The 16,263-nt window shown below is 38.3% G+C and overlaps 2 protein-coding genes across 4 annotated transcripts in view; both read right to left on the bottom strand.

The window, feature by feature from the left end:
• Positions 1–56: 56 nt before the first annotated feature.
• On the bottom strand, positions 57–3,380 carry LOC135073090 (signal peptidase complex subunit 3). Its single transcript, XM_063967127.1, has 8 exons — positions 3,205–3,380; positions 2,439–2,600; positions 2,120–2,236; positions 1,816–1,920; positions 1,198–1,217; positions 954–1,099; positions 612–878; positions 57–278 (listed from the first exon to the last, which is right to left on the bottom strand). Exons 1-8 carry the CDS (start codon positions 3,245–3,247, stop codon positions 149–151), a joined length of 990 nt encoding a protein of 329 aa, XP_063823197.1. The 5' UTR covers positions 3,248–3,380; the 3' UTR covers positions 57–148.
• A 5,120-nt stretch (positions 3,381–8,500) lies between these two features.
• LOC135073102 (uncharacterized) overlaps positions 8,501–16,263 on the bottom strand; it is a 161,889-nt gene continuing 154,126 nt past the window's right edge. For 2 of the 3 annotated variants that reach the window (XM_063967138.1, XM_063967139.1), the window contains exons 6-10: positions 15,295–15,431; positions 12,333–12,512; positions 11,038–12,139; positions 10,289–10,880; positions 8,501–10,215 (exon numbers count right to left, since the gene is read on the bottom strand). In XM_063967138.1, the coding sequence (XP_063823208.1) occupies positions 9,034–10,215; positions 10,289–10,880; positions 11,038–12,139; positions 12,333–12,512; positions 15,295–15,337 (3,099 nt within the window). In that variant the 5' untranslated portion in view covers positions 15,338–15,431 and the 3' untranslated portion in view covers positions 8,501–9,033. The remainder of the gene's footprint in view (positions 10,216–10,288; positions 10,881–11,037; positions 12,140–12,332; positions 12,513–15,294; positions 15,432–16,263) is intronic. The other variant, XM_063967140.1, reaches the window with a different exon arrangement.

Genomic DNA, 16,263 nt, shown 5'->3' with positions numbered 1-16,263 from the left:
CTCTAGAAACACTATAATTATGTTTATGTTTAGGATATTAAAATTAAAGACTGGCATACAGTAAATCATTATAATTTGACGAATCTTACCATAATAATTATCATAGCAATCTCAGCTACACCATAACTTAATGGTGGATCCTTTCGGATCATACCTTTGTCTGTGTATACTCTGTGGGGAACTTGAAAGAGTGTTGTCCAAGAGCTTGGATGTTCGGCAGCAGCCCTGCGTTGGGTATGATGTTCCAAGACAGGGTCAGTGTGACGTTGTTGTGACCTCTGTAAAATATAATAATAATGTAAGCTTTATTAGTAGTATCAGTTATAGGTGTAGGGCTTTGTAAGTTAATGATATTTCAGGGATTAGAGAAAGTAGGAAAGCTATTCCTATTACAGAAAAAGATTTTAATTTTTTAAGTGAGACAATCATGTATGGGATAGTTAGATTGTTGATGTTAAAAGTTCAGTACCTCTCTAGATACCAACTTACAACAGGAAAAAAGGAATTTTACTACATTGCTGTATTGTAGAATTCCTCTCTTGTAGACAGTCTGGTTTACTACTATTATACTGGACATATTGCATACATTCAAGAGATTAAAAAAAACTTACTTTAGACCATTTCCATCATCCCAGAAATAGTATTTAGTGTTCATGTTTTTAAAGTCTAATACAGCATTTTCTCCACGGAGGATAATTTTATCCCAAAGAACTACTTGATTGAGTTCATTGTTGGTAGTGATGTATTCAGCAGTTAGGTACAGGAACAGCTGCTTCACATTCCAATTGAAGAGGTGGGAGAGATCAGTCTTCAGATCGAAAGTCAAAAATCCGAGATCATTCCTTTCACGTGAGGCGCCGTAATCTGGGACGTTTTTACTGTAAGATATATAACAAAGGGTCAGCAACGAAACAAACTGTTAATATCACAATAGAATATCGATTTATACTCACACGACCACCTTCACTGTGTTCATTTGTGCGGCAGTTCTGTAATCCACAGTTAATGTGGACAGAAAACATAAAAATGTGAGACATGCTAAGACACTTAACGTGTACGTTAGTATTGCATTGCCTCTTGTTAATACGGAGTACATTTTGTCACCGTTTAAATTGAATTTTGTTTAGTTTTAGCACATTTATCACAATTTTCGCAAGTGAATATTTTACCACGGTGGCAACCAAACCACCATCAAATGTCATAAATGACAGCTGACGCTGACAGTAAGGACACGTCAGTTGTCAAAATAATATTTGTCTATGGTATTATAACGTTAATCGTTATTAACCGATCTCGTTATTAATTTAAACCTTGCGAGTTGTGTTGTGTGACTAGCACTGATGAGCACCTGAGGTCTGAGTGGGTGTAGTGTGCGTATGATTTTAACGTCTGGTAGCGATAAGCATTCGAGATAGACTTTAGACATAAGGCGAAAGTGAATAGTGAATATACACTTACAGGGCAGATATGTAGCATCCTAGACTGCATCTCTCATAACACGTGCGATTGCGAACAATTTAACTTGCCATTGATGCCAAACTGGAGGCACAAAAAGTCTGCGCCTTCTCCTTAGGTTTATTATTTAGTGACATACCTACTAATAACATGGATTATTATCTAAGTTTCAGGTTAATGTTGATTGAGTAAATAGAAACGTCTTACATTAAATAAATATATTTAGTTTATTAATACCAATAGATCGTAGTGTCTCTACAGCCATAACTCCTATAACAGCCATGAAGACACTCAAAGATATAGCTGAGTTGACGACCGCGTTGTTGCATGGTATAGCTCCAGCTACAGAGCGACAGAAGCAAGCCCTTGTACGGAAGGTTCCGTTCACTTGATCATAACAGCCACTTGTGATGGCCATTCCCATGTTGTCCACGGCTCGAGTGCACATGTAGGTTGAATTTTCCGCTAAAAAATTCACATACTTATTGATCAAATAAGTATTTTTTGCGACTCATTTTAATTCTGACATACCTGCTCTACTTCACAGATATAAAGGCTATAGTATCACAATTAATAATATAAAGTGATTCATTCAGGATATAAACTACAAGAATAATTGCTTTCTGGGTGATGAAAAGGCTCTTTTAGCTAAGCTAATACACACCTTGTCCATTGAAATAGTAGGTGAACTGGGCACATACGTCGTTGCTGGCTAGCACGCAGGACGCGTGCTCCGCATAGTTCTGCCAAATGTAGTGCACGTCTGGCCAAGTGCCGTCCTCTGAAACATTTGAAATTGTAGGTATGTTGTATGTTACAAATACGAAGAAAATTCGAAAATTTCACCTAAAATAAGTAAGTGTCTCATTTAAAAACACCTATGTAGGATTGGTAATTTGTTGAAAGTAACAAAGAAATTAGTTAAGTTAAACCTGACTAAGTATTATTATAAAAAATAATAACGATTTGCTGACAACACTTACCAGAGACTACAAGTGGTTCTCTGCAAGGTATACCGCTGGCTAACCTGGTTGCGTCCTGGCATGTGGCGTTCCTAAAAATACTCTCATTGGAATACCGAGGTCCTAGCCAGGTGAAGTCGAAGCACCGAGGCACGGGGGTTTGAGCCACTGCTATACAGGCACCTGCATGAATTAGAGTTTGATTCAGATACATAAACCTCATTTTATGCCGAGTCATTTTTAAATGTAAATAGGTAGTTTTTACCTATCGGTCAATATGTAAATCGATATGGAGGCCTATGCTCAGCAGTGGGTTTCCTGTGACTATGATGAGTCATTTTTAAGAAGCATTCATTATTGGCAAACAAGACTTCGAAACTAATGATAATTCTCGATAAAGTGTATCAGTGTATTATCATTCATAGATCTTTTGTGTCGACTGTATTAAAAGTAGGTACAGTTATTTTTGTCTTAGCTTCTATTCTATCGCGTAAGTTGGATAAACAGGATAATAATATGTACAACAAAGGGCCACCAAATGAAAATGCCCTAATCAGAATCAGTAATATTTGTTACTTGGGCTCTATTTTGTGAATACCTGAGGCTGAGGTAGGTATACCTTGAAATGTGGACGCGAATCGTCATTCGACTACTAGGGACCTAATCGATGAAGAAGTAGCCCTAAATTAAGATTGTGGTTGTTTAGACATTCCTAAGTTTTTTCCAAGCTATTTGTCTGGTAAGCTAAAATATAAATAGTAAATATACTTAGGTGGTAAATACTTACAGGTGGCAAGGATAGCAGCTACAACTATGTCGTTTCGATGCATTTTCCTCCAAGAATCATTAGTGTTTTAAATTTTAATTACACAAATACGTTTACACTGCAAAATTTCAGTACTTTACCGTGTATCACTGAAGTATTTGTGTGACGTACTTTATTTGTTATCATTTTCTTTGTAATCGAGCTGTAGATATAATCGGCTGTATTCATTACTGTCCGCTATCAAATTAACAATTGTAATGATTTTGTGTGATAAGATAAGTAATAAAGTTCCTTCCTTGACTGGGCAATATAATTTTATTTTCACTTTGTTCTGCTGAAATAATCCTCTGTTTATATAAAAAGTCTATTTTGTTCTACGTTAATTTTACTATAACATTGAACATAATGTTAGCTAGACCAGGAATCGAATCCAAAGTCCAAACCTCTGCAAAGAATTCAACACCATTCCGCCACTAATCCATGGTCGCATTAGGATTATCAGTCGTTGAGTCGTATTACTAGATTATCCGGATAGATTGGTCCATCATAACCGCATTATTCCACTTTTATTTTTTGAATTTATTCAGTTACACGTTCTATAAAGTGGCACATCGTGAATTTGCATGGCGGTGTAGCAGGTGGATCGGGCGCTGGTAGAATGAAATTATTCCCCATTCGCCATCGGACGCTAAGCCGATTTCGCCTAACCTCGTTCAATCAGTGCGCGAGCCGCCCGTTCGCGCAGATTTGTGGCACGACAGATATGTCCGCCATTTTAAAATATGTTCGCTTTTAAAATGGACTCCATCGTTTAGATCTAACAATCTGAGGTACGGTTGATAAAAATAAAATTTTAAATTTTTGAAGATTTTCAACTACCCTTATATTTTTCAAATTTGTTTTGAATATATTTAACAGCAAGTACACAAACGCTGAACTAAGTTACCTCACCATCCTCTGGTCATCAGCCCGTTCTAATTCTACTTGTAATTAGTGACATGATTATTTAGCTTACGGAATTACATTTTCTTCTTCTTCTATCGAATGGATTGTGACTGAGTTCACAAAACTTATGTTAGTCTTAGGCAGTTAAACCTTTTATTATATTATTGTTATAGCCACGATCTACAGCTTGGCTTCCAATGAAATTCAACCAGTGAAGGTTGAGTAGCCCCGGGGATAGCCGTCTTAGATCCAGCAACGAATTGAATCAGAAGAATATAGGAGGAGTTTGAAATACATATATCGACTTCCCCCCGATGCAAAGAGCGAATCTGAAATAGTATTAAACTCTCTAAAGAATAAGATTAATTATTATTATACATCTCAGAAAAAGGATAACAATCAGAAGTCAAATTCTTTGTAAGTTTAGAATTGTTAAGTCTATGTTCCCAAATTAGAATGTAAAACAAAGAAAAGCATAGAGCCGACTCTACCGATGATATCGAAACGATTTTTAAGCCGGCTTTATCGTGAATTTTTGATTGGGAAACGGACTTAGCTGAAGCAGTTCGCCTTCGTATGGATAGCATTAAATTCAACTAGTAATCTTAATAGTAGTAATTCTTTGTATGTATATCACTCAGCATAGGGGGAGGGGGGGAAGCCGGGGCATGGTCTTGGTGGTAATCGCTGACGTAGTGAGGTTAGCATTGCCTACAAAATGCCAAGAAGCCCTCTGCTGTGTTAAGTAGTGGAACACCGATGTAGCAGAACCCCGGCCAGTCCGCGACATCCACGTCCTCGTCGTCCACCCTGGGACCTGCTGCAGCCACGCTCTGCGTGCCCACTACCTAGACTTGCAGCTGAGCTGAGGATGCAGGGCGAAAGGCGAGTATTCTGCGCCTGAAAACAGAATCTCATCACTAGGGAGGATACCCGAAAAAAACCGAGCTAGTCCAGAAGCTCTGAGGTGGCAGCCCCACCACCGGACTAGGGTACAGCGGGTTAATCACCCACTTGCCCGAAAATACTCGATTAACGAAACGTACACAACAAGAATCTACCTAACCTTTGTAGACTTTGAAAAAGCCTTTGATACGCTGAAGTGGGCAAGTATATGGTCGCGACTCGCTGACATTGGTGTCCCGCCGAAAATTATCGACCTACTGAAGGCCATCTACAGGAAATATTCTTGTACGGTGACTCACGACGGCTTCATCTCCGAAGACATCGAGGTGCATGCGGGCGTCCGGCAAGGCTGCCTGCTTTTGCCCCTTCTCTTTCTGGTTGTCTTGGATGGAGTCATAAATCGCGCATATCAAGACCAACGGCGTGGAATAGAGTGGTGTATAATCGGAGTCTTAGAAGACTTAGATTATGCCGATGACCTCTGTTTGCTGAGCCACACGCATCACGATATGCAATCCAAACTTGATGACCTACATCGAGAAGCGGGTATCACAGGGCTCAAAATTAACTGCCGGAAGACCCAAGAGATGCGATCTGGTGTGGGAAATTGCACGCCATTACGGATTGGTGCAGAGGATGTGGCACGAGTCCACAATTTCACCTACCTCGGGAGCGTCGTGTCAGAAACTGGAGGTACCGAAGAGGACATCACTTCGCGCATTGCCAAGGCCAGAGCTACCTTCGCACAACTTCGCCCCATATGGCAGTCACGGAAATTGACCCGAAGGGTCAAGATCAAAATATTCGGGTCCAACGTTAAATCCGTTCTGCTCTATGGGTGTGAAACGTGGAAGGTCACCAAGGTTATCTGGCACCAGCTGCAGGTCTTCATCAACCGCTGCCTTCGCCGAATTCTCGGCATATACTGGCCCGAGAAAATCTCCAACGTCGAGCTATTGGAACGCTGCCACGAAATTCCGATTGACCAGCAGATCAAGCACCGCAAGTGGAACTGGATTGGCCACACTCTCCAAAGGGACCCCGATCACATCCCTAAGCAGGCTCTGGATTGGAATCCCCAAGGAAAACGCAAACGTGGTCGACCCAGGCAAACTAGGCGGCGCACTGTAGCGGACGAGGCGAAGAAGATCGGCAAGACCTGGAGCGAGATCAAGCGAGAAGCTCAAGACCGAACGAGATGGAGGACTGTTGTGGACGCCCTCTGCCCCATCTAGGGGACATAGGACCATAAGTCAAGTAAGAATTCTTTGTATGTATATCACTCAGCATAGAGCTTAGTGGTTTAAAAATACGTCAATTTTAAGAATTCCGAGGATGCTCTTAATCTTAACTCTATCGTGTCAGAAAATTTAGTTAAGGTTTCAAACAACTTTTTCGATGTCTAGGTAACCATCCAAACATCATAGAATTGACTGTTAGCAATGCAGTATGACTATGATTTTAGAAGCGTCAACAAAATTTGATAGACGCCCGAGGCGCGTGGCCTCGCGAAGCTAGGCTGTCATACGCAGACAGGGTTTAGAAATGGGTACGGAGTCTGACCAAAACAGATGTTCATTATTGACTGTTTGATAGCTTTATAGGCAGTCACTTTTAAATCATTCGATTCTAAATAGGTATACTTACTAATGTGTTTAGGCATCAAGAATCTGCTTTTATAACAGGACTGTAACCTATTTTGTAGATTAGGATGCCAATATTATTGCTTAAACTTTTCATAGCAAATTATGTTAGAGCTGGTCTGAAATTGCTGATGCTCATTTGCTTTCCAAAGCAATCGATTAAGAACCTAAATCAAGATTTGTAAAACCAACATGATTGGTACGACGAGTCTAGAACTACACGGCAAAACATTGTTTACAGCCATTGCAAGGAGATTTGCACGAATAAAACTTATCACTCGAGGCGACGGCGACAAATTTATACATCGCGAACAATCACCATTTATCAAGCTAAGTTTCCAGTGTGAAAAATGCTCACATAAACCCGCAAGCAAACTTTAATACGGCTCTTTGGAGTAGACAGACCGCAGCAGGGCTGGAATCAAAGAGTTCTAGTACCTAGACTAAACTAGAAATCCATATTGCAGGCATTTAAAACGTTGTGTATTAAGTAAAAATTATACCTCTATTACACGTCTTCTGATTACTTATTGTATGTAGTTGCTTTACGCATCTTTTCCGTATGATGGCAGATGTAACTTTCTGCAAGCTGATGTGGTGAAGTTAACGAAACGGTGTCTTGAATAACTTTCCAAAAGTTATTGATTTAGTATTGCTTTTTAAGGCTTATTGTATTTATGTAATTCATTTTGTATTAGGTAAATTCATTGTGTGTTCGGTTTTCATACACTAAGCACATTTTATTCAAATAGCTATGAGTACATACTACTTGTTGCCTTGGTAGCTACTTGCTAATATACCTATGTATAATATAGCCCTTTGTTCATTCAGATCTATAGCTACTTGCTACCTAAGTATCATTTTTGGTCGAGAGATTCTGGCAATTCCTTGGCTACGACTCTGGAAATTGTTTTGTTTTTCTTCAATTCCTCATCTTGTTTACTTGTGCTTGTAGATCCCTATCTTTGGGTAGATTTATTGCTAATAGCGCTTCTTTTAATAATGCTAGTCATACGAGTATGACCATATTTTATAATCTAAGAACCTGATTTAAGACAAAGAAGTAAGTGTGTAAAAGTAATAATAAACTGTAGAGTGACACGGTCAAGTTTAACTTTGTGACCATTGTTATAATAATTATAACATCTCAATATTAATTATATGATATTTTGTAGCTTAATACCGGTAGTATGAATTGAATTAAGCTTTAAGATCTATGAGTTTGAATATTTTTTCTGAAGAAAATAAATTGAAAAGAATCCGAAGCAATAAAACTTTAATCTTACATCTGACTCACAGCGAAACTTAATAATTCAAGGAGAAAAATCTAAGATTAACATTTACTTATTAAGTTTACAAAACAGCTTCCATTAATCTTAGTTTCATAACTTGAGCCTCTTTGTTTCTTTCGGCGCCCTCAGTATGAAATGGTTTTAATTAAGATATCATGGGAAATATACCTCTCAAGTCTGTGAAATATTACGCGCAGGATCTGCTCTAAATTGGATATTTTTCTTTGTGAATGGCAAAATTTTTATTTCGTTTTGTAATCTATTCCGATATTAAAGTCCTCCATAACATTGTCTTTATGATTTTCGCTTTCCGAATCTTTTATCAGATCCAAGACAGGCTACTCCTAAACTAACGTATATTTGTAAACAATTTAATCAGTGTAGTGTTTTTGTGGATATAAACTTCACTATAATACGAACCTTTTAAGCGAATACCTATTACCTACCTACTCACCAGGATTAGAAGAAAAAGGAAAATGTATTGAAAGTAGGGGAGATTTCTTATGTTTAGTGATGGTAAATAAAGCACTGTTATAATTTCATTTTATATTTTAAAATTATACAACCCATTTGCATTTTTACCGCACTTATAAAAACGTATCAAATATACTTAGGTAGGTACAAATTACGTCATCTAAATTTATCTACAATTTTATCTAATTACAAAATATTTATAATTTTCTCTATATACAATATACTAAGTATTTATAAATAACATTATTTACAAAGCTCTAATCGATTACAAAGTAAATGGCAGTGTAATGAGTACATTTATTTGCCGTCAGCAAGCATCTCCCTCCGCGGTTGAGAAACATGCAACACTGCACAGCTCTCGACTCGGAAAACTTTAGAAGAAATACAACTTTAGAGTTTTCGTGTTTCCACAAAGGCTATAAATCCTAACATTCTGCTGCTTTCGCACAGTTTACAGCTCACCCACTCGCAATATAGTTTATCACGTGCACTACAATAACGCATTCACATTGAACAGTTTCCGTTTTCGCGTAAAACTTTTGAGTTATATTTCACAATTTATTGACGTCCAGGCACATCATGTAAAACACTTAACCTACGTAAGGGAAGGGAGCGAACGGCGCAGGGAAATAGCCCGGGAATCCGGCGCTCGCCTGCACCGGGATTGATGACGTCACGTACGACGTCAGCACCGTTGGCACGACCTTTGTCGTGAATAATGTGGTGTACACAGTCTTCGCACCGAATGTCAATTTCAAAATTTGACTATCGGTAGCTGTGACTTCAGTATTCATCACGACAGGGGTCGAAGTAACGGTGAACTGCTGCTGAGGGAAAAGCGGATTGATGGGTTGAAGCGGCAGAGCAGGCAGGCTACTTGTACCAATTTCAAATTCCGTTTTCGTGATTGTAGCCACTGGTCTAGATATGGTACTTTGAATAGTATTTTTGCCGTCAAATATAGGGATAACGTGAGATTCGTACACCGTTTCATATTTCAAGACTGGTTTTGAGGTGGTGACCACGTTGGGTATCTGAGCGGCCGCTGCTGGGTTCAAGAGACGCAGGAGTGCCAGTTGTTGTGCCTGCTCTGGCGTCAAAGCGGGAGTAGGAGGAGTTGGTGCTTCGGTCACTTGGTTATTCTTATATTGTCCATGTGCTTTCTTGAGCCTTAAATGATTGTCTGGGACACCGTACTTGTCTACTTCAGCCAAGTCGAATTCTGATCCTACATTAGCCAAATCTAAGTCTGGTGGGAAGACACGTCTAAGAACTCCATCTTCATCTTCATTACTGTCTCCAAAATCTAATTCCAAATGCAATTCAGATCCAGCCTCATCAAGGCGGCTGTTAAATTCCTTCAATGTCTTGCTGGGTATGAATTGGAAGAAGTCCATAGGTGGCAAAGTTTTCGTCGCTGTCACGAACCTTGTTATTTGATATGTTTGTATGAAAGTTAAGCTGCTAGTGATGTTGGTGTCTCTAACAACTGGTAAAATGTGGGTTTTCAACATGTTTTGAGTGGTGCTGAACGTTTCAGTGACCGTCTCTAATGGTGGCGTTTCCATGTCAGATGACAAAGTTATAGCGGGCAATGTTGCTATGCTGGAGTCAAGATTATGATCTTTTCCGTATGGTGATGCAGTCGCTAATATATTTTCTGTCAACGGTTCGTTGAGAGAACTTTGCGAATTAGGAGAAATTGTGGGTTCAATACGCCTTTCTATTGTAGAGGTGACGGTGATTATACGAGTGTTTTTGACCCGTCCAACCTGCAAAATAAACCAAATATGAATATCCGTATAATACATTAAAGAATATGTCTTTTAATCGAATGTTACGTACCTGGAAAGTATAAGGAGATTTGATAGTTGCGATTTCATAGTAAACATCTCTAAATGGAGCAGGTGTTGAAATTTCCACTTTCAATGTTTCGACTGGTGGAGGTTTCTCGATCGAGTTGTCATCGGTATCATTTTCGAGAAGTGTACCAGGTCCACTCTGAGAGCCTGATAGTTCGAGGTCGTTATCTGATCTCGCTTGTGGGGAGAGTTCATTCGATTGAGGATCGTCGAGAAGAGGATTAGAAACTGGAGTAGTTTGTTGTTCGTCATCACCCAGCATCTTTCTAATAGTGACTTTCGGTTTCGGACTTGTTTTGTACTGCCAGCGCCCGGAGCCTGGAGAGCGATTAAGTTTGAATTTGTATACACTGGTAGATGCTGCCGGAGTCACTTGCTCAACAGGTGTCGCTTGAATACGAGGCTTGAAACCACGTCTTGACTGATTGTCAGTATTGCTGGATGGGGTTACAACAGTTTTATGCCCAGAGTTGCGATTGTTCTTTCTTCTATTTGAAAATGACGGTGCCGGTGATTCACTGAAAACAGAGATGGTTGCCAGTTGAGGTGCGTTTGCAGGTCGGCCATAACGTGTACTGAAAATAAAAATGCAATTACTGTCGACAAGCCGCGTTTCATGTTTAATTAGTATTTTTTTATAACAAGCTATTTTACATTATTAGTTGAAAAGGAGTTTGTCGGCAATAATTTAAATTTGGTGCAAGTAGTGAGTAGAAAATAAATAAATGGTACCTCTGCGTTCGCTGGGAATGAGCAGAATTTCTGTTTTTAAACTTTTTGCTTGGGCTAGGCTGCACAGCTTCGTGGTTGTCATTTTCAGAGTTGCCGTTAACTCTATGGCGGTTTTTGAAAGAACCTCCGCTGCTGGTTTGCCTACGACTAGATTTGCTGAAGCTCGCGTCATCATCGATCGATGGAGTGGGCTCTAAGTTATATCTGTGATTTTTGATACCAGGTGCCGGTGTTTTTAGAATTCTGTGAGTAGGGCTTGGTGCAATTTTAGCTCTATGGCCGGGCCCTTGTAAAATTTTGGAATTACTGTTTAAGACTTGAGCGTATTTGCCGGAAATATATGTACCTATTACGCTTGTTTCGTGTACTGTTGTAAGACCATCTTTGACTATGGTACCTCCAAGAGTTGTTACAAGACCAACAGGATGTTCATCATCCTCAGGAGGTGGGGTGGGTGGATGCACTCTGTGCTTGTGGCCATGTTTCGGTTTCTGACCGTGTGATTTTGAAGGCCTTATGTTAATCACTTTATAAGTTTCCTCTACGAATTCAGAAGGTTGTCTTGATAAGAAATCATATTCCGGCTCGCCAATGTTATTATTAGTAATTAAAATTGCAGGTTCGTCATCAGCTTGGCTTGACTGGATTTGAACTACACTACTAACTTTTGGTTCGATTATTATTGATGATGGCGCTTGTTTAACCTCTACTTTACTACTGACAACATTTGTTACACTTTTTATGCTTTCAGGTTTGGGTTTTTTACTGCTCGGTTTGCTTTGTCTTGGCTGTGATGCTTTCGGTGAGTTATTTTCAACAATCTTGGAGGGTCCAGCAACTACCTCGACTTTGGTTATTATTTGTTTTTGCTCTTTTGCGATTGATTTCGGCGTATTGGCTACTTTATCTTCCTTTTTAGGTGCAGAAGAGACAACTGATATAGCACTAGATACAGCAGCGGGGGCTATTGGTTTATTAGTTTTTTCTTTTTCAGACAGTTTGCTAGGTTTGATTGTTTCTGGCTTCACACTGGTGACGGAGGGTGGAGGTGGTTTAGTTTCTATAATATTTTCTTGAACAGACTTTTCAGTTTTCGGTGGTTCTGAAAAGATGAAAAAAATGTTCGTTAGAACCTGCCTGAGACATTTTCAGTCAGCAGAATAAAGGTTGAATTTGATTTTATTTCGTTATAATGATTTAATTCACTAACAATGGAGTAATAGTCATTTGTAATAGACAGATACGAGAGTGAAACGAAGTATTTAGTTATAATTAACCATCGTATAAAAATCGACCTGGTGGTGGGGCAGACTGCGGCGAGAAGACCATGACGGTGTTGCCTATCGTGGTGGTGAAGTCGAGGAAGCCGTAGACGGTTTGCGTCAAGAAGTTGTTCGCAGGCGCCGGCGCGGGCGCAGCGTTCGGAGTCGGCTGGCCCCCATCGTACACGGGGCCATCGGCTGCTACTAAACTACCTGAAATGGTACAATTAGGATTCTACATTGTTGACCTTTAAACTGTAGTAAAATAGCATATAGGGTAAACCAGAGAGTGATTGTCCACTGGTAGTGATTGCCCGCTTTAAGAATAATATTGTCAGGTGCTGACTTTGAATCACTCTAGTTAGATTTGAATTTACTAAGTAGATGGCTCCGTGATCAATGTACAGTAGATTTAAAATTTACAATAGGAAACACTAAAAAAAAAAGTTATGGCGGATTTTGTCAAGACGGGTGAAAATGTTACTCAAACAGGTAAAGACTTTAACAATTTTACTAAGGAATTACTTGCTTAGAGGTTAATTTTTTTTTCCAAGTTATTTAATATTCAACTAATGGTGTATAGTCATGATGAAATTATAAGTGTTTTCTTCATTATCAATGAAAATAACTGATAAAATTTGATTTCTAACGGTCATTTTAACGGTGGGTAATCACTGCACGTAAATCTGTATATTTTTAGTTATTGCCCACCATCATTTCAGTTATTGCCATATGTTAATGTATAGTTATTGCCCAGGGCAATTATTATTAGAGTGTTGCCACCATGCAGTAGCAGTGTTTAAGTTGCTCATTGCTACACTTGTTTTGCAATTTACAGGCATAATAAATATTGAAATGGCTTTTAATGTTTCATTTTCAGTATGCCAAAGACTCCAAAAGTTCAATATAGCATAGAAAATTTGCAAAAAGCGATCGATGCTGTACAAGATGTATCCAACAATTTATCTACAAGATAAATTGCTGAAAAATATGGTTTGGCTTGAAAAAATTGATAAAAATTCAAATGCAAATACAAAAAATGAAAAACCTACGTTAAATCTACTAGTGAAAATGTTAATTGTAAGGAAATAGATACAACTTTAGGGAAGAATAACCAACAGCTAATTGAACATTCTGAGCAACCACTTGAACTGATATCAAAGAAGATAAAAAAATAAATACATATTAAATTCAAATTTTTGCGTCTTCTATGTTTTGAAGTAGATGATTCTGTCTCTACCGATTCTGACTCATCAACATCAGCTCAAGAAATATTTGATAATATTTATGTTAATAAGGCCAAACGCAATTTATTTTGAAATTTTGAAGACTGTACTACTAAAATTTAAGTTTAATGTTTTGTTTTGTTTATTTAAAGCCTATTTTGTCATTTTAAAATTGATTATTTTGTTTTAAGATACTGGGCAATTACTGTGCTTTGGTGTGGGCAATTAGTGTAAGTAATGGGCAATGACTGTGCTTTTTGGAGGATTTTAAATTTATTTCAATATTTTCTAAGTTACGTAAGTTTTAACTAAAAACTGTTAATATTCTGTTTAACAGTTTATTGAGTTATAAGAAAAAAGTCATAAATGGTCGATAATTAAAATACTTTCTCTAATTTTTCATCTCAATGTGTTTGAAATCTTTAGGTGGGCAATAGCTATACGGTTTACCCTATTTTGAGTTAAAGTAAAATTGTTTCCAGCTTTATATTATGTTGCAAAAATATCGTATGAAGACTTTAGAAAGTAGAAGAGTATGTAACAAAGAAGAGCTAGTTCAAAGCCCTAATATATTTAGCTGCACAAAAGCTGTGTTGTTTAAATGCAATGTCGCTGGAAATGGAGCGTAAATTTAAAACACGAGTGTCAAGAATCTGTATATCTGTTTAATATAGCCATCGCCCTGAAAGTCGATAAGTAAATCTCGTTGGGATTTATCATAAAACATATATTCCAATATGGAGTTTAGATACGACATTTTTATGCAGAGAGCTCGCTGCGAAATGTTCCGATAAAGAAAACTCGGTAACGACGTTACTTCAGTGCCATTGGATGGCAAATGATCTGTGATACAACCACATGTCATTGAAGACATTGTTTACATTCACTTCATCTCATACTACATAATAATTTAATGATCTGTAAACGTCTGTGTAATCTGGATAAACAAGAGAAAAAAAAATACTTGGTCGGTTAAGATTAATATTACACTTTATCACAAGTAACAAAATATTATTAACCCATAATTTCGAAAGTGTACCAAAACACAATTTATAGTTCGTTTACTGTTCACAGATATCTGAATTTCGTTTACAACCGCTCAAAGTATCTGCGCGGAATAGTTGAAAATTGTACAAAGTTGTGCTATAAAACCTGTACCAAAACGAAATTTACATTGCACTCTCGTATTGGGAAGTGGGTAACAACTCAGGCGGGGTCGTGTCGCTATCCCGTTACTTCCAGTCCATTTACCACAAGTGCTCGAGGATGGTCCACCTTAGATAGTTATCACACTCCTTATTGTGTCCCCTGAACCAACCTTTCTACTACCAATTGCTTTGATATTTTACTGCATTACAATGCTGAGGTCAAGGTAGCGTTTGGAGAATGTTTGGAATTTCCGCAGTAGTCAGAACCTTTGATATTTAAGACATACAATAATAACCCTTCTTCTGGCGCAGTCGGGTAAAGAGTGGCTCACGCTACTGTTTCGGACTGTCAGAAGTGAAATGTCTGGATTCTCTTGCCTGAATATTCTCGAGATATTCTCGAGATATAGGTAAAGCTCTCCATCAATCATCTTTTTATTCTATGAATGTTTACGAGTATAATCCAAAAATCAATTTTAGTAACAAATCTACAATAGCAGGTTTTCGATCGGACCAAACCAAACCTTGGTGCAAAATTGAAGTGGATTCAACACGAATTAGCTGAGTTAAGTTCTAAGTTCTTGACATTATTTACAAGAAAGAAAAGAGAAGAATACTAACAGAGGTGGATGGCAACCGCCAGCAGGACGAATCGGCAGTACATGGCTGGTGGTCGGTGGCTCGCGTGGGGTCGTCAGCAACGCTCGCGCGACTGCTCTAGTCGCATTTTGACAAACGCATCTGCTTTATGATAGTACCTGCAACAAACAGACAATATTTAGGTCACTTTTATATCTACAAGAAGCTTAGGGACACGAGTTTTTCGTTTCAGTTCGAATACCCGCTTACCCACAATAATAAACTGTTAGCAATATGATAAACAAATATTTGAAATACATAACCGAAGCACTATTATGTGGTTACGACCATTGTTTATTTGTATGTTTGCACGTGCTAGTAATAAAGCGATTAGGTAAATAAACTTGTTTGAGTGAGCAAACAATATTTCGTTTGTTTTCATTCCAATCGATCAACATTTCAGTCCGTGATTCAATGAACTAACGCAATTCTAGCGCGAGCGGCCACCAATTTGAATGAGTAAACGGCAATCCACCGCTGCATAGATAAAATAACATTATTATGTTAATCTCTACACAAATGAATATAAAATCAGGCTGCGCAGGCCGCAACGCATCGACGGACAAAATAATCACTCGATATGCAAAATGGTGCGGTGTCCGCTCTCATTTCGGCGGTCGACCGATTCATTGCCTCAAACCAATACAGCTTTTAATATAAACACGTTTGCCGGAATGATCATTGCCTTTATAAATTATTATCGTATTCCAATGGATTATTAAACGTTTATTTCATTTAACAAGGACGGAAAAGAGAGAACTCGCAGTGAAAAGATTTAATTATGAAAAGGGTTAATATTTATTCAACGCCTCAATTTTATTCACGTTTTAATTATGATTACATTTTATAAACGCAGCATCCTTACAGTAGAAATGTAGGTGTCGTATTTTAGATAAGGCTAATAAGATGTTTACTTTAATGTTACATGGCTCCAAAAGTGCCTTAGTCTTA

Source organism: Ostrinia nubilalis, chromosome 7 (genome assembly GCF_963855985.1).
Source record: "Ostrinia nubilalis chromosome 7, ilOstNubi1.1, whole genome shotgun sequence".
Classification (NCBI taxonomy): domain Eukaryota; kingdom Metazoa; phylum Arthropoda; class Insecta; order Lepidoptera; family Crambidae; genus Ostrinia; species Ostrinia nubilalis.
Note: the sequence above shows the minus strand (reverse complement) of the source record. Positions and strands in the feature narration are given on the sequence as shown.

Coding starts and splice junctions, on each gene's coding strand:
- LOC135073090 (XM_063967127.1), bottom strand. CDS start 3,247: ATGCATCGAAACGACATAGTTGTAGCTGCTATCCTTGCCACCT. Junction 2,601..3,204: donor AGCTGCTATCCTTGCCACCT/GTAAGTATTTAC, acceptor TAATTCATGCAG/GTGCCTGTATAGCAGTGGCT. Junction 1,218..1,815: donor AACCTTCCGTACAAGGGCTT/GCTTCTGTCGCT, acceptor CCTTACTGTCAG/CGTCAGCTGTCATTTATGAC.